The following is a 23,837-nucleotide window of genomic DNA, read 5'->3' as shown; positions in this document are numbered from 1 at the left end:
TTCCTGCGTGCATTTGGGAGAAGGGGGGGGGCAGCATTTCATGGACATTTTCTTGCAGAAGCTTCATTCTGCTGAGTGATTCGAACACGTTGTCCATTCTCAGCTAATCTGTAACATGATGTTCTTTCACTAACAAATTAAGTAGGTTAGTTAAATCTGAAAGTACATTGGAGAACGTCTTCTGTAAAGTGGTTGATTCTGTGGGAAGTGACGTCCTGTTCTTTTTACCAAAGGTGATAGGAGTTTTTTTTTGTTCTTAAAGTGGAGTAATTTTTTGATTTCATAAATTGTTCTCTTTATTTTTAGAGAACAGCATGGTTCCAAAAGCTGCAGGTCCCTCTACTTCATACCTGATTTATTAACGAGAAACTTAGCTGTAAAATGGAGTAATTATACTGTAGTTTGTCTCATTAAAAACCACGCCGTGTGGTGCGCTGGCCAGACGCCCTGTTTGGCAGGTGATGGTCGGAGTTGACAGGTAAGGAAGAAGTAAACATAGAGAGTTAATGGCTTTTCCTTCGCACCCTCACACTACATTAAAAAATGGGTCAACATTGGTTTTTATGTATTTCTTACCCTTGCATCTTTGGAGATGTCCTTAGTCTGAGGGAGGTCATCTCCCACCCCTCACTGGGGTGTGTCCTGTGCCCCGGGGGTTGGCCTGCGGCTCGGAGCTGTCCTGTCCCCACCGTGCCACACACAGTCCCGGCAGTCAGGGAGTGCCTTCTCCCCCACCTGTGCGGAATTCTGGAACGTGAATATCTGATTCCACTTTGTTTTATTCTTCTGTGGCCTGGCCGTGGGCTGAGCTCTGGAGCCGACCCTAAGAGGGAGCTCAGGGTGCCCATTGTCTGTCAGGGTTCAGATGTGCGAGGGGGCGGGGCCCTGGGCTGCCACCTGTCCCCATGGCCCCCATGCTCCCTGGCCCTCTGCCCTCCCATCCCCGGGAATCTGGGTTCAGGCGAGGGCCGGGACATGCTTGGGGCCTGGCCCGTGCCTTCTCGCTCCACGCCCACGTGTTTGTCGCGGGCCAGGGGTGAAATCTGCTGTCAGTAACCATTTGACCAGGTTTTCGGGACTGTGTCTTTGTCGCTGTGCAGGGTGTGACGTGGAAGCCAGGTCTCTGGTCTCCTGGGCCCTTCTGGAACGGTAGCTTTTCAGATCGATTCTGAATTGTATCTTAGAGGCCAGGAGGTAGCCTCTGACCACATAAACTCTAGTCAGCGAGCGCCAAGCAGGTGTGCCTCATGGCGATGGTCTCTTTGCATCGCCTGTGTGGCTCTGAACTGTGTTTGTTTCCAGATTCGGGCCGGTCCTCAGTTGGGGGGCCCCTGCCAGCACCCAGCAGTGCCCCTGGGCTCGCTGATGATGGAAATGAGCGAGCGCTGCCACGGCGTGGCTCTAGCTGTGACAGCAGGGGGGGGCGGGTGGGGGACGAGCTGTGGAGGCCAGGCCCTGCGTCTGGCAGGTGTGTGTGACTTCCCTGGGCCTGTGGCTCTGACACCTTAGCTTTGCATTTGCTGTTCGCTCTCCGTGGGTGGGAGCCCCAGGTGTTAAGCCTTTACTAGCAGGACAGGAGAAGCCAGGTCGCTCACGGGGGGCGGCTCGACAGCTGGGGAAGAAGACCAGTTCCTTCACCGGGCAAATACTGAAATAACAAAAGCTGTTTTATGAACTGTGAGGGGACGGTCACACACAGCTGCTGCTCTTCCCTGCTGCCCCTGTGGCTCCCTGGAGCGGACGAGGGTGCAGTTCCTCCTGCCTCTCCCGCGCCCGTCTTTCCACACACCTGGTAGCGATTCGGAATTAGCAATGGTGGATGCTGGAGGCAGCCAGGAGCCCATGCTGGGGGCGTGAAGGCAGGTGCGCTGGGGTCAGAGGTCACATGTGTAGGTGACATCGGAGAGGGGGCTTGGCATATTTTGTATTTGGGGGAAGGAGAAGGGACCCAGCAGGTGACCAGTCCCTGTGTTAGCCGCTTGGGCCTGTAAGCACAGACACGGACAGCGAGGGAGAACGGTGCTTCCTGCCTGGTGCCCCTTTCCTTCCTGGTGCCTGAGCCCTGCTCCTGCCGCTGGCCGCAGCACGTAGCGACCGCAGCCCTCTAGCCTGCTGCAGGTACGGCTTGCCCCAGGCACCAGGGGAATGGCAGGATTACAGCAGCCTCACCTGCCTTCTCCATAATCTTCCAAACCAGAGATGCTTCCTTTTCCAGTCTGTTGTAACTTAGAATTTGCTGTAAAACTCTGTGGTCTAAAAAGTGACTTGAAGTAGGGAGAGTGTCCTAAGTTATTTGTTCAAAATGAAAACTCAGAGGGCAGGGTGGTGAGTTGGGCCGAATTTCAGCCCTGCGCATGAGACAGAAGCAAAGACAAGGCAGAGCCCCCTGCACTTGCCGCACGACATGGCCTGGCGGCCTGCTCTCGGGCTACGGGTTTTGCTTTCGGTTTTGAAGTCCTGGCTTTCCCAAGTTCCAGACTTGAGTTTACAGAGAATGGCGTCTCTGGGAAGGTGCCCAAGGTGTGAAGGGGGATTTAACTTCTGGATCTACGGGAGCAGACAGGGAGGCCGCCAGGGTCCCTCCTGCCTGAGTCCCTCCTGCCCCGCCGGCTTTCGCAGTGTATGTGGGAGCCTCCCCAGCCGCGGAGCAGTGGTAAGGAAGGTGGAGGGGGCACCGTCCCGCCTGGGGCTCCCCGCCCCAGCCAGGCGTGGGGGCAGCACGCAGCCGGAGTCCGGAAACGCTGGGTCAGACGCGAGAGCTTTCGCTGGGGAGTCAAGAACCTCATCTGTGTTTGCTTCCCGGTGCTCTCTCCACTCTCCTTCCCCACGCTTAGAGCTACGCTCTTCCCGAAATCCTGCCGCTGGTGTCTGCTTCCCAGAAAACCTGGCCAGTCGTTCCCAGGAGAACACAGTGTCCCACAGGTAAAGAGCAGCCTAATTAAGTCCCCCCTGTTCCCCGCAGAGGTGGACGAGCTGCTCTGTTCATGGCTGGGCTAACCTGGGGATCGGCGTGAGGGCTGGTTCCCGGCAGCCCTCCCGGGTCTGGGGGGTCTTTTACCCCCATGGTGAGAGGGAGGCAGGATGTGTAGCCCCAGGTCCCACGGGCGGGGGCTGGCCTGTGTCCAGGGCAGGTTCTTTTCCACTCTTGCATCACCGCCTCGGAAACCATAATTAGGAGGCTCAGGTAGGCTCCGCAGATCGGCCAATCACGAGTGTGGTGGGGAGCGAGCAACGCGCAGGGACAGGCCCAGAGCAGCGGCCCTTTCCTTGTCGAGGGAAATGTCTTTGCTCACTGCCGGTCACATACCCCACATCTTCTCCCTGCAGCCCCTTCCACGGACCGGCCCAGTGTCCCCGCTGAGGCTGGAAACCTGTTCTGACGTGTTGCCCTCTGGCTGGAGAGAAATCGGTCAGCACTTCTGCCTTTCCTCACGTTCTTTGGGCTGCGCGGCCGGCATTTAGCGCCTAGGCCTGTGGGGGCTCTGTGTTGAGCGCCTTCACTGTCTCAGGAGTGGGTTGTTTTCCTACAGCCGCCTGGGAACCCGGCGCCGGAAGACACCTAGGATGGGCATTTGTCTGGGCATTGGAATGAGGCGTGTGTGGTTACCGTCAGCAGAGACTGGAGAGTCGAAAGCAAAGTCCGTTGAGTCTCAGTGGACTTGGGATGGCTAGAGGCCCATCTGTGTTGGTATCCTGCTTCAAAGCCACGTCAGTGTTTGCGAAAGGAAGTCTTCTAGAAATTCCGTGGTTCTTGTGGGTGTAAGAATTCACGTTATTGAACATATTTGAATAAAAAGACACCGTTCAGCCCACAGGACAGACCTGTGGGATTGCTGAGGTGGCCTGTCTTTGGAAGAAGATCTCAGCGGGTTTACCTCTTGTTTGGTGCCATGGCTTCTCGGGTTCCAGTTGTCTCGGGCAGAATGGAAAGTTCCGTCCCTGTTGACTGTGTGGGAAGATCACTTTCTGGCCATTTAATCTTCTGCGGACATCTAACTGTTGATAGGATGGAATGAAACCAGATACCAGTTTGGGTGTCCCCAGTCAGGAACCGCCCGGAGTGCAGTGCAGAGCCTCCGCCCGGGGCTGGTGCTGACAGAGGGAGGAGGCAGGTGTGTGCGGGGTCACCCCTCCCCTCCCCCTGCGCCTCTGTCCTTGGGGCTTCTTTCCTCCCCGGCCCTCCCAGGCCTGCTGTCCCTGCCTTTTCCAGCCCTCATCTCCCATTCATGAAGGGGCATCTTCAGGGTCTGGGATCCCGCAGGAGCCGCGACACCCGACGGGGACTGTTCACATCTCAGCCAGAGAACTGACGTCCTGTGTTCACTGACGTGGTGGTGGCAGCCCCGCGGGGGACCCTCAGCCCTCACCTCCTCCGCTCCCTGGCCGTCAGCCGCGGCGGGGACCGGGGAGAGAGGAGCAGAGGGGCCCGGCCTGGCTGTCAGCCGCGGCGGGGACTGGGGAGAAAGGAGCAGAGGGGCCTGGCCTGGCCGTCAGCCGCGGTGGGGACCGGGGAGAAAGGAGCAGAGGGGCCCGGCCTGGCCGCGCTCTGGGCAGGTCCCGTGCCGCTCTGTGTGCTTCTCTGATATGCTGCGTGTTCCAGTGAGGCAGCAAACGTGCCGCGAGGTCCTCAGGACCACAGGAGGGTGGCCAGCTCCCAAAGCCGTTTGTCCCAAACGTTCTGACGCATCAGTGAGATACTCCTGCAGCAGTGTTTTTATTGTGGTAAAATATACCTAACGTAAAACTCGGCGCCGTGACCGTTACATGGGATCCGAGTCAGTGGCACCGCGCACCTTCCTGTCACGGTGCAGCCCTCACCAGCATCTGTCTCTGGGACTCTACATCCTGCAGAGCCGTCCCTATTCCAGACCACGTCCCCGGCCCGGGTGACCTCCGTTCTGTTTTCTGTCTGCGTGATTTTGACTAGTCCCGAGTGGGATCGGACGGCATTCATCCTTTTGTGATTGGCTTAGGCTGAGTGCGCTGTCCCCGAGGCACACGCGTGCTGTAGCGGGTGTTGGCGTGTCGCTCCTTCCTAACGCTGGGAGTCATAGGAGACACATCTTGGCCAGGGCCCTCCAGTAGCCCCAGAGTGTCGGCAGGTGTGTGACAGAGGCATGTGGCGGTGAAGCCGGACCCCCACGTTTTTGGCTTTGTGAAGCGCGCGGGCTCGGCTCTGCCACACCTGGGCCACAGCCCGACCCGTCCGCTCTTCCTGCCTTTAGTGAACATCTCCCTTTCTCTGGAATTCTGTCCAGATGCAGCCTCAGTCCGAGCTGCTTCAGCCCACGTGGCTGCTTTGCAGGTGATCCGTGGTACCCAGTGGGCTCTCTGCTGCTTGCGAGTGAGCTCAGTAACTTGGGCTGGAGACTCCGAGGTCCCGTCTGGGTGTGGCTCATGGCCTCCCTGATTGGGGAGGACGTGGAAGCACCTCTTCCTTTGGAGGACAGGTCTTCTCCCCTTGTCCACAGTAGAACAGTCTGCATGGGAGGAAGAGCTGGATGCAGTTGGCTCCCTGGCAGCCTCAGGGCAGGAGGAACCCTGCGGGGAGCCCACGAGCTGGCTGTTCCTTTGCACTTGGAATACTGGGGAGACCGTGCAGAACTGGGGGCCAACTCTGGCCAGAATGCCCTGTGGCCATTTCTGATTTCTGTTACCTGCCTGGTTCTCCAGCGTCCTGGAGATGCTGAGAGCTGCCCAGTATTCCTGCAGTAAGCTGCTTGTAGGAACAGAGAGGTGCTGCTCCCCGGGCCTGGCTGTTCCCCTGCGTCCGGCTGCTCCCCGGGCCTGGCTGCTCCGCTGCACCCGGCTGCTCCCCGGGCCTGGCTGCTCCGCTGCACCCGGCTGCTCCCCGGGCCTGGCTGCTCCCCTGCGTCCGGCTGCTCCCCGGGCCTGGCTGCTCCGCTGCACCCGGCTGCTCCCCGGGCCTGGCAGTCCTGGCAGCACACACAGTTGGGGCTTCAGTGCTCTCTGGCTCCAGATATTCCCAAATCCCAAAGCTTAGGTCATCCCTCAACCCAGCCCCTCTTGGATTCTCTGTGTCACTCTGGGGCCCTTAGAGTTACCCAGTCTTCATCTGCCACCGTTCGGTGAGACTCAGGCCACTCTGCTGCTGCTGATCCTGGGGCCTGGCACGTCCTTGAAGTCTCTTCTGCCTGCCTTCCTCATGGACCCCCACGCAGGACCGGCTTTGCCGCGGGGGACAGCCATGGATTAGGGTGCGCCGCAGGGGAGTCTGAGAGTGTCTGCAGGGGCCAGGAAGCTGGCGCTGGGCCGGCGGGTGGAGAATAGGCTGCTTTTCACCCAGAGGCAAGTGGGGAGGTCAGTGACACTGAGCGTCAGGGAGGCCCGTCTGTGGGTGTTGGTGGGCCTGCCGTGGACGGTCGATGCGCCACTTCCAGACCCTCCGTCTTTCATTTCTGGAGAAGCTACGCGAGGAAAGAAAGTATGGAAGCAGTTGCAGGTCAGAGGGTGGTGGGGCGGGTCAGCTGTGCCCTGTGCTTTCTGGGCTCAGGGGGGCCAGGCGGACCCTCCTGGGCGCTTGGGGGCCTAGGTGGGGATGCGGGCGTGTTCTGCGCATGAGGAAATGCGGCCTTTCTGCTGGGGATTCTACGTGAATGAGGAGTGAGAACCACAAGCAGAGATGATTCTACTTGGAGACGAAGTTTTTCCAAGTATGAAGAACTGACCGGTCAGGACAAAGTGTAAACTGCAAACTACGGTCTCGTTATCGGCAGTAAAAGGCTGGGTAAGTAGGCGCGTGAGCAGTTACAGGCTGAAGTCACGTTCCTCCTGAGTCACGTTCAGCCTGTTCCGGCGCTTTGACCTTGAATGTGGCTGCAGCCCTGGGAGGGATGTGCTCTCTGCCCGCTGCAGGCTCCCCTCAGTGGACCCACGGGATGCTTGACAAGGCAAACATACTTGGGTTCAGAATAAGTACCCCCCGGAGCGACTTTGGCGCTTTCGTTGGTCGACCTTTGTGTTGTTGTGTTTTGCAAACACCGCTGTGAAGTTTACAGGTTTTAGGTTTCATTTAATTCACTTTCAGCTTCTCTGGCTGCTTCTAATGGCAAACCTGACTAGTTCCCTCCATATCTGACGATATTGAATTCATTAAATAACGGTGGGAGGGGACCCAACGGTACCTCTTGTGGGATGTTATTCTTAGACATTAAAAAAATAGATGTATGCATCCGAGTGCTGCCACGACGTCCTGAGAGCTGTGAACGGGCCTGTCCCTGCACGGTTCAGGGCGTGCAGGTCCCCGCTAGTCTTTTTTTTTTTTTTTTAAAGATTTATTTGTTTATTTGAGAGGGGGAGTGTGTGGGGAGGGGTGGGGGAGGGAGAATCTCGAGCAGGCTCCACGCCCAGCACTGAGCCCAAAGCCCTGGGGCTCTCACAACCTTGAGATCATGACCTGAGCCGAAATCAAGAGTCGCTCAACAGACCGAGCCACTCCCGCACCTCTCTGCTAGTCTTTATTTCTACCTTTCCTATAGGATTTTCTATAGGAGTGCTCACTGCTTTTGCCCCTGGAAAAAGGCATAACAGCCTTTAATGTAAATTATAAAGTCACCTGGCTTTTTTTTTTTTTTTGAAGCTTTAACATTTCCAAATTTATCTCAGCCAACGTTGTTCATTTTGCTTTTTGTTTGTGTTGATAAAATTTGATTTGTTAGCTGGCCAAACAGCAGCACTTCCGGTTACAGTCTTAGGATGTGATGCATGTTCTGCACACAGCCCACCCCAGAAGACGTGTCTGAGGGCCGTGTGGAGTCGCAGTGTAGCCGGCGGGGTCCTGCCTCCCGGTGGTGTGTGGTCCACGTTGGGGAGGTGGAGACAGAGGGTCAGGGCATCTGCGTGGGGACCCGACTGCCCCTCTGTTCAGGATCTTCTAGCCGTCCTCTTAGGGGATGGTTGGGGGACCCTATTGCCTGGGTTTTGAGTTAGGACTTGAGCAGTCAAGAGCACTGTGCCGTAGAGGCTGGTCTCTTAGAATAGACCATGAAGGGACCGAAGGCTTAACACTTGGACATGGGCTTTAACAAAGGACAGCGCGTGGACGGCCTAAGCCTGCCGAGAGTCTGCATGCCATCGTGAACGCACGGACCCCTGTATGGCAGACGCTCGGGGCCCGCAGGCCGTGTGGCCCCGTGGGTCCCGGACCAGAGCCGGGTCTTGGATGGTCCATCATCTGTCTCGGGTAAACGGTTTCAGAGGCAATAAAAAAGCAAATAAATACAAAACGATCACCCTCTATTGTTTTTTATGTCATTGTCCTGCTTATTACTTTGTTTCCTGCTTAGTAAAATCTGAGATGGGTTCACCTGTGGTTGTGGGACTAATCCCGTTTACTCAGGACAGCCTGTCCCGAGGCAGGGTGAAGACTCCCGCTCCTTCTGTAGGAAGGAGGCCCGCGATGTCACAGGCCAGGAGCGCAGAGGTGGTCGGGTGACCGCAGGCTCGTGTGGGTCGCCCTGAAGGCACTGCAGATCTCCGTGCCCAGAACGGTGAGTGCGTTACCGAACCTTCATGCCCAGGAGTGAATAGCCTGTGGTCTTGCGTGACGTGGAGTCGGGTGAGGTTGACTGATGTGCAGAGAAGTCTGTGCTCTGTGGGATGTCCCAGACCGGACGTGTAACGGGACCCTGCTTTGAGTATTAGGCCCCAGTTTGGATTTGTGTGAATCGATGGGTAGAAAAAAATCTGGAGAAAATGCACAAGAATGTTAGCCAGTGATTATCTCCAAAAGTCACGATTATGGGTTGTTGGTATTTTTGTCTTTGTTTCTGTCTTATGCTAAAAGTTTTATGCAGATCGTGTTTTGCTTTTGTCATCAGAAAAAGGAACAAAGCTTTTACCATTAATTTGAGTCGCACAGCTCAGAACGTTATTCCTGTTATTACCATGAACCAGCTCTTAGCAGAACGGAGCTGCTGTCCTGTGCCTGGTGGAGCTGAGCTCTAGGTGTGCGGGATGCCGCTCCCGGGTCCCCCCGCTGGCCCTTGAGGCACCCCTGCCAGCCACGGTCACTAATATGGTCCGATCGGTCCCATAAAGACCCCACCCCTCAACACCAGGAACACCTTTACAAGCACGGTGAGGGGAAACAGCAGGAAAGGAGGTTGTGGGCTGAGGTCAACAGTGGGGTCATCACCTGGGGTTTGGGACACACTGGCGGACTTTTCTAATGACCAGGGCTGGGGAGGGGGTCAGCCCCGGGGACCAGTGCACAGCACTGAGTTCCGGCTCCCAGCCAGCCATTGCCCCCCAGAAGTGTGGGGGCGCCTGGAGGTTGCTAGGTGCCCGGGATTCCGAGGGACTCGCAGTCACGTACGCCATCCTAGCCATTTTGTGGGCTGTCATTTAATGTAGTGGCGGTATGCCACCAGGTGCATGGTCCCAGTTTTCAGACAAGGAGAACGAGGCTCAGAGAATGGGCCGCAGCTGCAGTCTTCCATCTGGTGTGCTTCCTGGTGGGGCCTGATCTGACAGCACTGGGTCCTGACAGAGTGCTCGTGTTTAGCGCTTAGTGCAGACTGCCCCACAGGGTAGCCCACAGGACTGCTCCCTGACAGATGCCAGCTCTGAATTTGGGGTTCCTTCATTTCCTGGAATAACTCCCAGAACTCCCTGAAGGCACAATCCTTACAATTCTAGTTTGATTTTAAGGAATACAATTCGGGGGACGCCTGGGTGGCTCAGTCGGTGAAGCATCTGCCTTTGGCTCAGGTCGTGATCTCAGGGTTCTGGGATCGAGCCCCGCATAGGGCTCCCTGCTCAGCGGGGAGTCTCTTCTCCCTCTTCTCCCTCCCCTGCTCTTATGTGCTCTCTCTCTCTTAAATAAATAAAAAAAATTTTTTCAAAAAGAAAAAAACCAACACAACTCAGCACCAGTCAAAAGGAAGCAACCCCAGGGCTGGTGGGGGAGGACTGGGAGGAACACCAGCTTCCTGCCTGTCCTCTCGTGGTCAGGCTGTTACCCTCCAGGCACTTGACGTGTCCATCCACCTGGAAACTCCACAAGCTTCCCGCTGGCCCTCTGCTTGTCCCAGAGGGATGGGGTGGGTTTCCAGCCTGTAATCAGCCTGTGGTGAGCCTCTCCCTAGGAGCTGTCCAGGGGCCGCCTGAGTCACCTGAGAAGCTGTGGTCAAGGGGGCTTGTCAGGAATAACAGGACACTCCTGCCTCGAAGGAAATCCTAGGGCTTTTGCGGCTCCGTGCCAGGACCCGGGGCACCAACCAGATAGATTCTGCCAGAGCCGGGGCCAGAACTGTTTCTGTTTCCAAAAGGGTTTGCTTTCCTCTGTCCCATGCCACCTTCTGTGGCCATCTGTGCCTCGTGCATTTCCCACTGCCCTGCTCCGGCCAGCCCCTGTGTCCTGGGGGGATGGGCAGTGCCCCTTCCTACCTGGCCCTGGCCGGGCAGTTTCTGGTGGGTAATGTGAGCTCCACCCCTGCTTCAACCCAGGGACTGTTGCAGAAGATAGGGACCCTCGCCCCCGCCCCCCAGCAGGCCCAGGTAGCTGGGTGGGCATGGCGGCCGGGCGGGGGGGGATCACGTCGTTCCCATACGTGTGGCCCATCTGTGATCAAGGTGAGCCCTGAATGACTGGGGTGGTCGAGGGGAGGCTTCTGGGGGAGGAGATGACGTCCATGTTGAAGGTTGCTCCTTACTCTCCATCCTTTCCAGCCTCCACTGGCTCCTCTCCCACCAGACCAGCCTCCCCAGCGGCGTTCAGCCCACAGCCCTCCAGCGCCTCGCTGCAGCCGACCTTGGTCTTTTATTTCTCACCGGATGCCCTTTACAAACCCCTCGTTAGCCACCGGCATCTACAGGGGCCTCTGACGCCCCTGGGTGCTTCTGGAATGATCTGTATACAGTAGGTGCTCAGCAGGCATTTGCTGACCCTAAAGACAGTGCAGGTGGTTTTTTCCCTGTGCGTCGAGCTAGTAGTAGTGACGTGATAACGAAGTAGATTAGACACAAGGGGAGTCAGGATCTGGACCCAGTTCTACTGGGGTTGGGGGGGTCCTCCACACATCCAAGCAATTCTCCAGACCAGCAGGTGTTTGAGAACTCAGCCCAGTCCCGATCCTTCTGCTGGAGGCCGCATTGGCTCCCACAGGCTGCGGCTCAGTCCCACGAGGCCCCTCCTCACCTCACCTGTCACCCCTGACCTTGGGCTCCGTTCATTGGCTACAGCCGCTCACAGAACTCGGGAAGACGGCTTCTGAACTGGATCGCCAGCCAGCCTGTTACAGAAGCACCCGAGTCCGGACCGGCCACATGGAAGAGAGGTGTGGGGCCGGGGCTGGGGGCGGGGGTGTGGAGCGTTCAGTTCACGCTCCTGAGCTCACCTCTGTGCCCAGATCTCCACCTCTTCTCCAACCGGGACGTTCCCCCACCAGGCCTTCGGGGTTTATGGAGGCTTCCTTGTGTGGGCGTGATTGATGAAGTCACTGGCCTGTGGCAACGGACTCAGCCTGCACCCCCTCCCTGGGGGCCAGAGAGAGGATGAAAGCCCTAGCCCCAGGCATTTCCAAAATCCCCTAAGTAACATAACTCAAGACACCTTTATGCTCTTGAAATTTAGGAAATTGCAAGCGTTTTAAGAGCGCTGTGTCAGGAGTGGGTGAACACCAAATGTATCAAATGGACATTTCTTATTTAAATCAGAGCGTTCCACGAGGCAAAGTGAGCGTCGCAGCCCCTCGACGCCCAGCCAGGTGCAGTGTGTGGTTGCAGGCAGTGGCCATGAGAGTCCCGCCCCCCGGAGTCTTCCACAACGGGGTGGGGGGGGCCTCCATGGTGCAGAGTCCCCGGGGACGGCATGTGGGTTAGGGCGTCTGCAAGGCTTGGGTGGGGCGGGTTGGCTCCGATGCGTGGGCGCAGGTGGAGGGCTCCCGTGTGTAGAGTGATGGGAGGTTTGGCCGACACAGGTTTTCGTGCTGGCAGCCGTGGGTGCCTTGTTCTTGGATTTAGCAGAAGGGCTTCCTTCCCTCTCATGGTCCAGGGTAGGGAGCAGCCATCTGAAGAAGCCGGTGACCGTCTCAGGAATTGGAAGACAGCCTTGCTCGGGGCCGCCAGGATGCCCTGGGGTGCGGACAACGCTCTGTGTGACCGAGCATGGCCTTCTGGGCATGCCGTGTTTCCAAGCTCCGTGGTCTGAGGTCACACTCTCATCCCCACACCCTGGGTTAGCTGGGTGGGCTTGGCCCACGCACGTGGTGCTGCCTGAGTCCACGGGCATTCTGTGCTCTGGCTTGCGGAGCTCCACTCGGCTGCAAGTGAATGCCATGGGGTCACAGAGGGGGGCCATAGAGGGGGCTCATGCAGGGGCTCACATGGGGGTCAGCAAGGCTCATGTGGGGGGTCACAGAGGGGGGCTCACATGGGATCACAGAGGGGTCTCATATGGGGGATCACAGGGGGCTCGTGGGGGGTCAGGGGGAGCTCCCAGAGGGGGGCTCCCACGGGGGGAATCACAGAGGGTGGCTTATAGCTGCTGTATCTTTTATTCAGAGGTAGGCAATTTAAAACATTTTAAAATAAAACAAATTCCAATTTACTGTACAGTAACATGAAAACTTTGCATAGAAATTTCAGAATAAACAGATAAAAAGAAAATTGCGTGTTGTGCTGGGTGAGCCTGAGGTCTGTTTTCTCCCTCCCTCTCTGGCTTCGCTCTCTCCTCCGCCCTTAGCGCTTCGGCAGGAGAAGGAGTTACCGGCGCCAAAGCGTCTCTTCTGTGGGTATGTCCGCCTTTGGTCTAAGTCCCGTTTAGGTGGCAGATGCTGAAGCGGTGCGCGTCGTGTGTACCAGTCACTTACGTAGAGATCTTTGTGCGTGTTTTCTTCTAAAAATACGTTTTGTTGTCTCGGTCGAGCGTCAGAGCACAGTGATGTATCCTGAAAGCGTGAGTTGTGCAGGTGAAACCGTTTCAGAGCGCCCTGGGTGTGATTCTCGCCGGCTGCGCACCCACAGTACGAAGAGTCATGTGGGTGCACCGGTGGCGGGACGCGACCCCTCCCCCGGGTGTCGGGTGCACAGTGAGCCATACAGTGTGTTTGGATTTGTAGACAGGGACGTGTGTCAGCGCTGGCTTAAACGTCCAGTGTCACCGCAATGCCGGTCTTCCCCGTTTACGTGCTCGATCCTGATGGCGTCTCGAGCCTTCTTGTGCTTGGTCAGCGTTTCTGGGGACCTGGTCTCCATCTCAGAGTGGATGCTGTGGTTTATCGATAGGTAACCACAAGTTTAGGGTGAAAGTAGAAGTCTTTTTTTTTTTTTAACAATTTATTTGAGAGAGAGAGAGAAAGAGCTCACTCGCATGGGGGCGTGCGCATGAGGCGGGGGAGGGGCAGAGGGAGAGATTCTTAAGCAGATTTTCCACTGAGTGCGGATCCCGACATGGGGCTCGATCTCACAACACTGAGATCATGACCTGAGCCAAAGTCGAGAGTCAGATGGCCGACCAGCTGAGCCCCCCAGGTGCCCCCGTCTTTATTTCTAATCTGCAAACTAAAAAAGTGAATCTGAGTGGAGAGTAGGTTTCCCGTGCCTGGTCAGTTGCCTCGTGGTCAGCGTGGGTCCCACCTCATGCTGTTGGAACGGCCAGACCCAGGCTCGCTGGATGAAAAGTAAATGCGCTAATACAGTAAACATCAGTAACGTGCGTGACCAAATACTTGAATACTTTTTTTCTATGTGGTGAGTTTGTCATCGTCAAAGTGGACGGTGGTGTCAGTTTGCAGGACACGTTGCTGACAGCCAGCCTCCCCTGGGCCCTGCGCTTGGCGCCTGTGCCCCGTCATCCCCGCGGCCACGGTTCAGAGTGTCCATGTGATAGCACAGGTTTCCTCCTGACCTGCCAGCAAAGCCTTATTCACAGTGTGCCTCAGTTTCTAGAAAGTGGTGTGATTAGGGCAGGCGCTAACTGCTGCTGGGCCAGGAGGGCCAGGCTGCCGTCAGAAGGAGGAGCTGCTAATGTGCCTGTCTTCGTCCTCCCGCGAAGGATTTGAAGTAGCTTGCTGGAATTAAAAAAAAATCAGCGTGGAGCAGCAAACGGTAGGAAAAGTTGTGTTCTGAGGCATGCACAAGAAAAGTACGTTAATGTGGCAACGCAAATTAAATGAAAATTTGGATGGTTTCTAGCCTGTGAAGATAATATTTACAACCCATTCGAGTACACAGTCTTCCATCAGCGTAGCTTGACAAATACCTGAAAATACGTTTTGGAAAGTGTGCACGTAGGAGAGGGAGACACTGCCCAGAGACACACCACTTACGAAAACTAGCGCGTGGACGACACCGCGTGTTGGTGAGGGCGTGGAGCTGTGCGCTCCCGTGTGCACCGCCGGCCGGACCCTCAGCTGGAGCCCCTCCGGACAGCCGCTCCGCAGCATCCAGGGACGTTACGTGTGTGCGTCCGGTAACAGCCCCAACGTTTGTCTGCAGTGGGAAATACAAAACAAGCCGCGGGATGTCACATGACACAGAAGAACAAGCGGCAGGCATGACTCACAGACATGGTATTAAGGCCAAGAAGCCAGACAGGAAGTACACATTACACAATTCCACTCGTGAAGTTCAGGCCAGGCACGGAGGTCGCGATGATGATCCCTGGTGGGCATAGCGGGAGGGCCTTCTCAGGGCAGGAGGGAGGTTCTCTTTCTTGAGCTGGATCTGGGCACCCAGGGCAAGCCTGAGCTGCTCGCTTGGGACAGTCACTTCTCGTGTGTACGTTACTTTCCAATGAAGTGCTCCTTGAGATACAGAGTAAGTCATGTGGGTGTCAGTATTGCGGAGAAACCCCTGGGGGGGTTGGGAGTGGGGGAATGAAGGCTTCGGGGTGGTGGGGGATTTTAAACAGAGTGGTGAGGCCAGACCTCGCCTTGCTGGCGGGTATGCAAGGCCTGACAAGGGGAGGGAAGGTGGTCCAGGTGAGGAATAGTGTGTGCAAAGGCCCTGAGGTTGGGGCAGCAGGGAGGGCAGAGGGCTGGAGCCGTGAGTGACCAGGAGCCGTGGGCAGGAACGTCAGGGAGGTCATCGGGGCCTTGTGCACCTTTTACTCATGCTCTGAATGGAAAGGAAACCCCGGAGGGTTTGGGGAGGGTGTTGAGATGAGGCAGCCCCTACAGGGTCACTCCGGTTGATGTTGCGACTAGCAGCAGGGGTCAGGTCGAAGCAGTTCCTGCAGCTCTGAATTAACATGTGTGGGTGTGTGCGGTGCCTGCAGTGACCAGTTGTGCTCTGGAGTACGTTCTCCACACTGGCTTCACGGCGCTGCCAGGAAATACTGCTCCTGGGGCCACCGTCCTGAGCCCGGCCGCTTGCAGCTCTTGTACGAGCCACAGAGGCGCTCGTGGTTGTCTGTTCCATGGCTTCCTGGAACCAAGCTGCTGTCCCCACTTTGTGCAGCAGCGTGCTTGGGAGTTTGTGACGGAAGCTGTTGGCGGCCTGGAAAGGCACGAGTCCTCTGTCCACTGAAGATTGAACACGCTCGTGTGGCTCTCTGTCTCGTGTGTAAGCAGAAGTGATTGAATGAGAGGAGAACACAGCAGGGGCTCAGAGAGGTGGCCGTGGCCCATCTCCTGCAGTTGTTGCTTATAAAGTTCTGGGAATGAAGGAGAAGGCTAGCCCCCTGTGGAGGCCTGGCCTCATCCTGGGGGGAGGTTCCGGGTGCAGGAGAGGGCATGTGACGGGGACTTGGAGCACTGCCACGGTGGGAAAGACAGAAGAGGCTTTGGGGTCCGCGGCAGGTGCGTGGAGCTGGCTTTGCCCTGGACGGGCTGCGTGCTCCCCACAGATGCTGAATCTCCCCAAGAACACCTTAGGAAGAAGGCCCACGGGAATCTCCCGGCACGCCGTGGGCCCTCCTTGCTGGCATCCACCACTTTGAGAAGGTGTCCTGGGGGTTGACTGAACTGGAGGAAGGCTCTGATGTCTGCCAGCTGTGGGTGGGTGGTCTTTCTAAAGCTGGGCTCCCCGGACACGTCTTGGGAAAAACAGGTGTGCACCTTCAGTAAAGAAACGGTGCCCCCAGAAATTTCCCGTGGAGCATGTGATGTATGTCTACTTAGTTCAACTTCATGTAGCTTTAGACCTTTTTGCTAAATAACACTCAGTTTGTGGGAGAATCCAGAGGAAGGGTTTTTCAGAACTAGACTGACCTCACTTTCACCCTGGGCAGTTGTGGGTGGTTCCATTTACAAACACAGTCTGCAGTTGGAGACCGAAGGGTTGGGGTTGCTGTCACCATGCACACTGGTTCGAGTCCACGGCTGTGGGGCTGGCGGGACTCAGGGATGAAAACAAAGGCACACGCCCGCAGTGAGAACTGCGTATTTCCACCAGCATCCAGAGACTTGGGTATTTGCGACCTTGTCCTCCGTATTTGCTCTTCTGTTTGTTCTAACACAGAAGCATTGAAATGCTACGATGCAGAGTCACCTTTGTGTCCCATGTGGATACGGTCCGAGAGCAAGGGGACGTCCAGAAGCGGAGATGGTATTTTTAGCGTAGTTGACGGCTCACCTGCGCCTCCCCCCAGACTTCAGGTGGTTTTACCGTCTTCCCAAGAGTAGCTTGAAAACCAAGTAGTGGAAGGTGCCGTCTTAGTGTCTCTGACCACACGGTGGCCGTGGAGGCCGGGGGACCGGAGTTTTGCTCACGAACACTTTAAATTTTTAATATGCTTTAGTTTATCTTTCAAGGACAGCATAATAATAAAACCCTACAAAGTTGTGAGAGTGACTGCGGGCCCAGAGCAGCGCCTCCTGATTGGTGGCCGGCCACCCGCGTTCGTGACCCTGGGCTGCTGCCTGTTATCTCCAAGGGAAACTCTTGGGATTTTATGAGCACTTTTTCCTTCTTATCATGGGAAAGCGGCTGGTGGTTAAGGACGCTAAAATGGATTTCAGTTTGAATAAAATCAGATAAAACTACCTTTAATAGAGATCTTTCTTATCTCTGGGCCTCCGCAGAAATGTCTGAGGTTAAGGTGAAAACATTTCACGCCTCGAGTGGCTGTGGCTTTCCGTGACATTTCCGAAGGGGCTTTGAAAGTGAATCCTTGCCCACGACTGCCGCAGAGGCTCGACTGCATTTGGCGGCAGACAGCTGCGGCTCCCTGGGGCTCGTCTCTCTGCACAGCTGGCCATGGCGTCCTCGTGGTCTCCTGGTCCCCGTGTGTCACACAGTGTGGCGGCCTGTCACTGCGTGGCGGGCAGGGACGCTGCTCGGGGGCGCAGGCAGCGCTGTGCTTTACGGAAGACCAGCTTTATTAGGGCACTTGCTGTGGGGATCCCCTGATGTCCTGTCGAGCTCCCGCTCTTCCCAACACAGTGCAGAGTGTGAAATTTCATTTGTCAAAAATGGATTTTGATGCATTTTGAAGTTTGTATTTTTCTAAAGTTTGTGGTTGTTGGAGAACCAAGTAAGGAAGAGATGGCACTAATCGGAGTGGCATTTTGTCTGTTTGTCTAGGTCCGTGTGTTTCCACAGGATTTACAGTTTTGGGGGTGGGGGTTGGGGAGGAGAGGGACGGGCAGCCCAGTGGCCAGTGCTGCTGCAGGCGTGGCTTTGGGGCGACTGCCGATGGTGGAGGAGAGTGGGCGTGCTGGGGGCCCAGCCGTGCCGGCCAGCTGCCTGGCTGGCCAGGTGAGGACAGGAGGCCAGCCCCCTCCCGCGACTTGAGGTGTGGTCAGTGCGCCCTCGCGGTGCACACTGTCGGTTCACAGACGGTGCAGCCTGCTCCAGGCCGGCACCAGCCAGGACATAGGCATTTTGGGCAGGTTCTCTCCAACTGATTGCTGTCCCTTCTGCTCCCAGCCACAGTGAGTCAGGTGACTGTCAGAACTGAAAGCCCCGGGGTCACGCCTGTCAGCCTCCCACACAGCGGTGGCCGCCCCCAGTAGCGTCCAGCAGGGTGGGGGGCCCCCCCAGGGTCACTGTGTCCCCAAGCGCTCCTCTTCTTCCTCCTGGCCGCTTCCAGCAGAGGCTGTGGTGTCCCTGCGGCTCCGTTTGGACGTTTTCTCCATCCGCCCCATCCGCCGCACGTCACGCTCCTGTAGGTGTGAGGGCTGCCTCAGAGGCTGAGGGCTGTGACTTGCCTTTAACACTTAACCAAGGACTGGAGCCTCTTGTGCCAGTGACTGTTCTGGGTCCAGCGTGGGGGAAAATGTGGAGAGGACCCCTTTCCCAAAAACTCGCTCACTGCTGTTTCGGGAATAGGGGCGCCAGGCGTGTCCCTTGCGCACAGTCTGACGCTGACGGCAAACTGGGATACTCTTTCCCGATGGAGCCAGGGTTGGGGTCGGGGTCGAGCTGTTTCTGCTGTGTATGCAGCCCCTTGTGGGGTTGGCGTCAGAGCCGAGCCCCCAGGACGGGCGCAGATGCGGCGGGCACGACCTCCCACCCCGGGGCGTCCGAGCCCGGTGCTGTCTGTGGGCAGGCCTGCAGCTGTTGGGGCCCCACGCCCGCGGGGTCACAGCGGTGACGGTGTCGGGCTTCTAGTTGGTGTGTGGGGTAAACGAGTTCAGTGGTAATTTTAGACTCCAGAGAAGCCAAAATTGAGAAAAGGAAAAACTAAGAATGTGCTGAAAAGTGTAAAAAATGGTGCTGATTACCATAATTTACATGAAGCCCATTATTTGTGCCAGTTATCCAAGGGCGTAACAACTCTCTCTGTTACAACCCAGCGGACTCGCTCGTTTTCATTCCCACGGCTTTGTCCACATGTGGCCACCGGCCGCCCTGACCATGGCTGTGTGGCTTGTTCTCCACCCAGAAACCATGAAGAACTTTCTGGATTTTGACCCCTGAGAACGCTGTGGCCTTGGGGCTACAGGACTGTGTTTTTCACACTCTTCATGGCACACGTGGGGGCGGGGGGGAGGGACTCACTCCGGAACCGACCAGAAGTTTGGGAAAGGAGGCTTGCTGCACTCCTCTGGTTAGACTCCGATCACGAGCAGCACAGGCCTTGCGGGCGCGGAGCCTCCGGAGGAGCGGGCTCTGGCGGGCAGGGTCGGGGGAACAAGACAGCACCTGCGAGGCACTCGGCCTTCTGCCCTTTGCTCAGATGGCAAAGCGCGTGCGTTCTGTGGGGTGTCTGCCTCTGCGGAGAGACTGCGGGTCCCCTGCGGGGTGGGGAGGGCACGCTGGGGATGTACGTCGGCAGCGCAGGGCGCAGACGGGCCGGGGGAAGCCTGCTTGCAGCGGCGGCCTCCTTCAGCCGAGCACCCGTGAAAACAAGCGCTCGCTGACTTGGTTTCAGGGGAAGATGAGTAGTTCTTTATACTGTGGTCCCAGCATGTCTCCCCTGGAGTTTAAAAATACAGCCTCAGCGCCCGGAGGGTTTCTTATGGGGGATTTGCCGAGGACTCTAACCAGGACCTGAGGGGGGGGTGTCTGCGCTGTGCGTGCTCACGATTGTCCCAACGGTGCCAACGATGGGTGAGGCCGGTGTTCACGTTTCGAAACATCTGGGGCTGCTGTGGACAGTGGTCATCTTACTCGCTGTCTGCTGACCTCGAACCACACGTCGGAACGGGGGAACCTTCTCTGTGGCAGAGTTGGCGGGAGGTTAGTAAAGGGGGGAAGTGTCACTGCTTGTCACCTGACTTGGGGTTGTCTGGAAGGTGCGGTCTGAGTGCTTTCGTCTCAGGGTTGACTTACCGCGCTTTTCTTCAGATGCTGATTTCAGGGTGATTTTTGTTCAGTTCGTCTCTGACATAAAGGACATCTTAGTCCCCCCCCTTGGGGAGCCCCACTTGGCCATTTTTCCCATATGGAAGTGATGAGCAGTTTGCAGACCAGCCGGCCCATGCCCTGGGAAGGTCACTGCACTCATCTCTCAACGTGGCCCATTTACCGCACACTTGCCCAAGGACCTCGCTTCCTCGTCCTGGGCAAGGTGCCGTGTGCCGTGGGGAGGGGTGTGCCTGTTACGTGAAGGAAGGCGTCAGGAACCATCTTGGATTTAAATCCTGCACGCTGGGACCACAGCAATCAGAAGGCCTTGTCTTTTCCACATGTCTGTGCTCCTGCTGTGGACACGTCTGGTCTGGTAAATCGCCTTAAATGAATTTCAGTGTATGAAATCAGCTTTAGCCCAAGGTACAGTCTCAATGAAAACTCCTTAAACTAAGCAAAATTATGTCTGAAAAAGTCACCCTAAGTTGCAGTATTTCAAACCAAGTGCAAGGAATGTGATTTAAAACTGTAACTGTGCTTGTTCGCGGGGTGGCCAAGTGGCAGGTTTAGTGGGGAAAGAGGTGAGGCCCATGGGCATGGCAGCCGTACCGTTTCCTCCCCGCTCCCTGGGACCGCCAGCTCCCCCTTGCACGGCGGGTCAGTGCGTGCATAGGCTGTGCCGACGGTTTGCTCAGCTGGGGAGGTAGCGCTCAGGGCAGAGGGAGGGTGGTCAGATGGGCTGGTCGGAAGCCCGGGGGTCTGTGTCATGGAGCCGCGGGTGGGCTGCTGTCCAGCAAGCTCGCGCAGGACCGTGGGGTCAGCAGTGAGGTCCTGGAACACGTCAGCGGTCCGTGGGGCATCGTGTCACCGTCTTTCCTCTGGAACCACACCCTCTGTGGCTGTGGCCACATCTGCTGGTCCTTCAGGACAGCGGCTGCCTCATGTGGTCACACTGGTGGTCACAGAGCAGACGCATTGTCTCTGCAGGTTCATTCCATCCTCCTTAGCCAAAACTGAAGTGAGCCCTTGGGGGGCGCTGGCTTCAGCCGGCGTTGGCCGCACTCCAGCGTTTTTGAGATGTGCCAGGCCCTGGGTGAAGGCATGAGGCCCCTGCCGCTGCAGATGAGCTCCCCTCTGCCAGACCCCATTCTCCTTACCCAGGCATCGACCGACGTGTGTTTGGGCTTCCGGATCTTGTCTCTTGCTTAGACTGCCGCTAAGAACCTGGGCACAGATCTGTCTTTGGGACCCTGCTTTCAGTTCTGCCTGATGTTACCCCGAGTGGAACCGCTGGATCATATGGCGGTTCTACGTTTAGGTTTCTGGGGAGCCTCCATTCTGCTTCCCTGGTGGCGGCCCCGTCATCCGCCCTGCCTGCTGCACACGGCTTCTGTGCGTCCTCGACACTTGCGAGTTTCTGGTTTCCGCTAGTGGCCGTCCTGCTGGATGCGAGGTGCTGTGTCCCTACAGCTTTGACCTGCGCTTCCCGGTGACAGCAACGTTGGACATCTCTTCGTGGGCTTGTCTGCCATCTGTGCTCATCTTGTCGAAATGTCTTTTCAAGCCCTTTGCCTGGTTTCGCTTGGGTTCTTTATTCTCTGTTGCTGTGTCACACGTCCTGAGTGGGACTGCGTGCTGCGGGGTCGGGTCCTGGTTATGTGCCATGAGATGCCGAGTGCCCAGAACAGTGGGCAGGGATGGGAGACGGCAGGAGCAGGGTCACCACTGTGCGTGGCGACCGCAAGATGTCTAGGAAAATGCTCAGCTCAGAGTCAGGGCCCCGTGTGGACTTGGGATAATTGGACCCCTGAAGGAGCAAGGGAAGGGACTCTGGATCCCGATGAGGGGCCCGATGAGGGGCCCGGCAGGACGGTGGACGTGGAGGGTGATGGTGGCAGAGACACCATCCTGCAGGTCGTCCACAGACTGCAGACACTAGGAGATGTTGATGCCGCCCCCCAGGGGCTCTGCACCCCGACGGGCAAGGATTCACTCCTGTCAGCGTGTGGGCTGGTTATGCAGAGACACTGCAGAGGCAGAATCGTTTTTCTGGCAGTGTTTCAAAGAAACAATGCTTTTCTTAGAGAGTGCATTATGAGAACGTTTCACAACTACTTTGGTAGCTTTCGGGCGGGGGCGGGGGGAGAAGGACATAGGATTGTTTGCAAAAAGAAAGGATAAGCTGCAGGGAAAGGATGGTCGAATTTGTAAAATGCATCATGAGATCCCGAACCAAGGTGGGTCTCTATCGCCTTGTAATTTGTATTTATTCTGAGAAGTTATCCTAAGTGCAGTAAATTACGGGAGCTGGTGCTTCTTGTGAGTGCGACCAGCCCGCTGCAGACAACGGCGCAAGGAACGTTTCAAAGCCGCGTTATCAGGCAGGTGTGGCTCTCAGCTGTCCTCAGTGTTTGCATTATTAAAACTTCCTGCGTGCCAGCCCTGACTGCCGGGAGAGCTTCGAGACCACACTGGTGTTTGTTCGACACAGCGTCACTGCCCCCCCACCCCCAGCCTCGGTGCGCTCCAACCGCGGCCGCATCTCAGAGCGCCCAGAGGGAGCGCGTCCGCACAGGGCCCGGGGCCCGGGTGAGGCCCTGGGAAGAAGCTGATGCCTGGGTCCCCAGCCCCTGGAAGCTTCCATGGCGGGCCCCGTGGAAAGCTCCTGCCGTGGCTCCAGCAGCTCCTGTCCCTGTCCTTGGCCTGGCGGTATCAGCATGGAGACCAGGGGAGCCGTGCGCCACCCCCGGCCCCAGCTCTGTTTCCAATGCTGTGCGTTTCTTAAAGAAATGGAGACTTCTACGTGTTTGATTTTTGGGGGGAGGGGTTGTAGGCCATTTATTATGATGTATGTCGCGCATATTAATGAGTGTATGTAATGTGCATGCAGGGTGAAAGGTCAGTAACCGCACAGGTAACCCGGCTCATTCATCACCAGTACGTTTCTGCTCCCGGGGGCCCTTCGGAACCACGTTCCTGCCCTTCTCCTCCCGTAGCGTTCTTAGTAACAGTCACTCACAAAACCTTCACCACGGAGTGAGTGTTTCTTGAGTTCGCGGTGTTCACGTCCGGTATACCCGGCATCGGTTAAAGGCTTAGTAAGGTTTTCATGGGAAGGTCGCAGCTTGTTGAGAAAGTATGAGCTCTGTAGATAAAAGCGGGCGGGGGAGATAGAACCAGACGAGAAGAGAACATACAGTTGTGCTGTTGGGGAGACACTGAACGTGGATTCTAATCAACGGGCTCCTGGGAGGGCGGACCCTTTGGGAGACGGAACGGGCGAAGAAGACCCTCCGTCCCCTCCCTGCGCAGGGACGAGGAGGCAGGGCCAGCGGCCGCCCCTTGAGCTTCTCAGCACCGCAGTCTGCTTTGCTGACGGGTGTTTCGTGGACGGGGTTTCCTGTGGGGAGAAGGCCGAGGCCTGCTTTCAGCTTGGAGCGGGGAGGGTGGACGCCGCTGCTGGGGAGCCGAGGCCCGACCTCTGCTAGCACAGCTGTGCAGCTTTACTAGGGGATGGGGGGGGTCATTACCACCCCATCCTGTCCAGCAAGCGCTTAGCGATTCATCTGCGCCCGTGTCCCTGACCACTCCGTGAGCGGGCGGCACCGAGGCCCCTGAACAAGAAGGCTGCCTTGGGGAGGCTGCTGGTGGTTCAGAGAGAAGGCGCTGCGGGGTCCTCCCCTCCGGCTGGGACGGGCGGTGTTCTGTGCCTTTACATCTGCGTGTGCACACGTCCCTAAATGTGCAGCCACGCGGTCCGTGCCCGTGGCTCCCGGGGTGCCCATGTCTCTAAGGGCCCCTTCCCTTTCCGCATTCTGTAGCTGCTCGCGTCCTAGGAAGTCTGGGCCGTGTTGCCTTCCCGACGGCATTTCCCTCTGAGCCTTGTGTCTAATCCTCTCCCCAAAGGTCGGCCTCCCTTCAGCGGTTCATGTTCAAGGTATGGGTGACAGGTGGAGGGGTAGCGAGGCCACAGGGCGCTGGGGCGTCGGGTGCGGGGCTCTGGGCAGGGGGTTTTTGCTGGCTGTCCGTCCAGCACTCCCCACAGCCAGTGTGGCGGAAGGCCGTTCATTGGGCTCTGGATTCATGTGCAGGGGGCGGTGTAGACGCTGCTGGTTTCCTGTGATGTTTGTGTAAGA

At 57.1% G+C, this 23,837-nt stretch overlaps 1 protein-coding gene across 9 annotated transcripts in view; it reads left to right on the top strand.

Moving 5' to 3' along the window:
- The window catches only part of ATP11A (ATPase phospholipid transporting 11A), a 126,536-nt gene that overhangs the window by 11,458 nt on the left and 91,241 nt on the right, over window positions 1–23,837 (top strand). Inside the window, exon 1 of one of the 9 annotated variants that reach the window (XM_057307126.1) lies at window positions 1,479–14,781. The exons of the other annotated variants lie outside the window; for them this stretch is intronic. Within the exon in view, the coding sequence (XP_057163109.1) occupies window positions 14,758–14,781 (24 nt within the window). The 5' untranslated portion in view covers window positions 1,479–14,757. Of the gene's footprint in view, window positions 1–1,478; window positions 14,782–23,837 lie in introns of those variants that run through there. 9 annotated transcript variants of the gene reach the window in all.

Source organism: Ursus arctos, unplaced genomic scaffold, assembly GCF_023065955.2.
Source record: "Ursus arctos isolate Adak ecotype North America unplaced genomic scaffold, UrsArc2.0 scaffold_10, whole genome shotgun sequence".
In the NCBI taxonomy this organism is placed as follows: domain Eukaryota; kingdom Metazoa; phylum Chordata; class Mammalia; order Carnivora; family Ursidae; genus Ursus; species Ursus arctos.
This window is presented reverse-complemented; position numbering and strand designations above follow the sequence as displayed.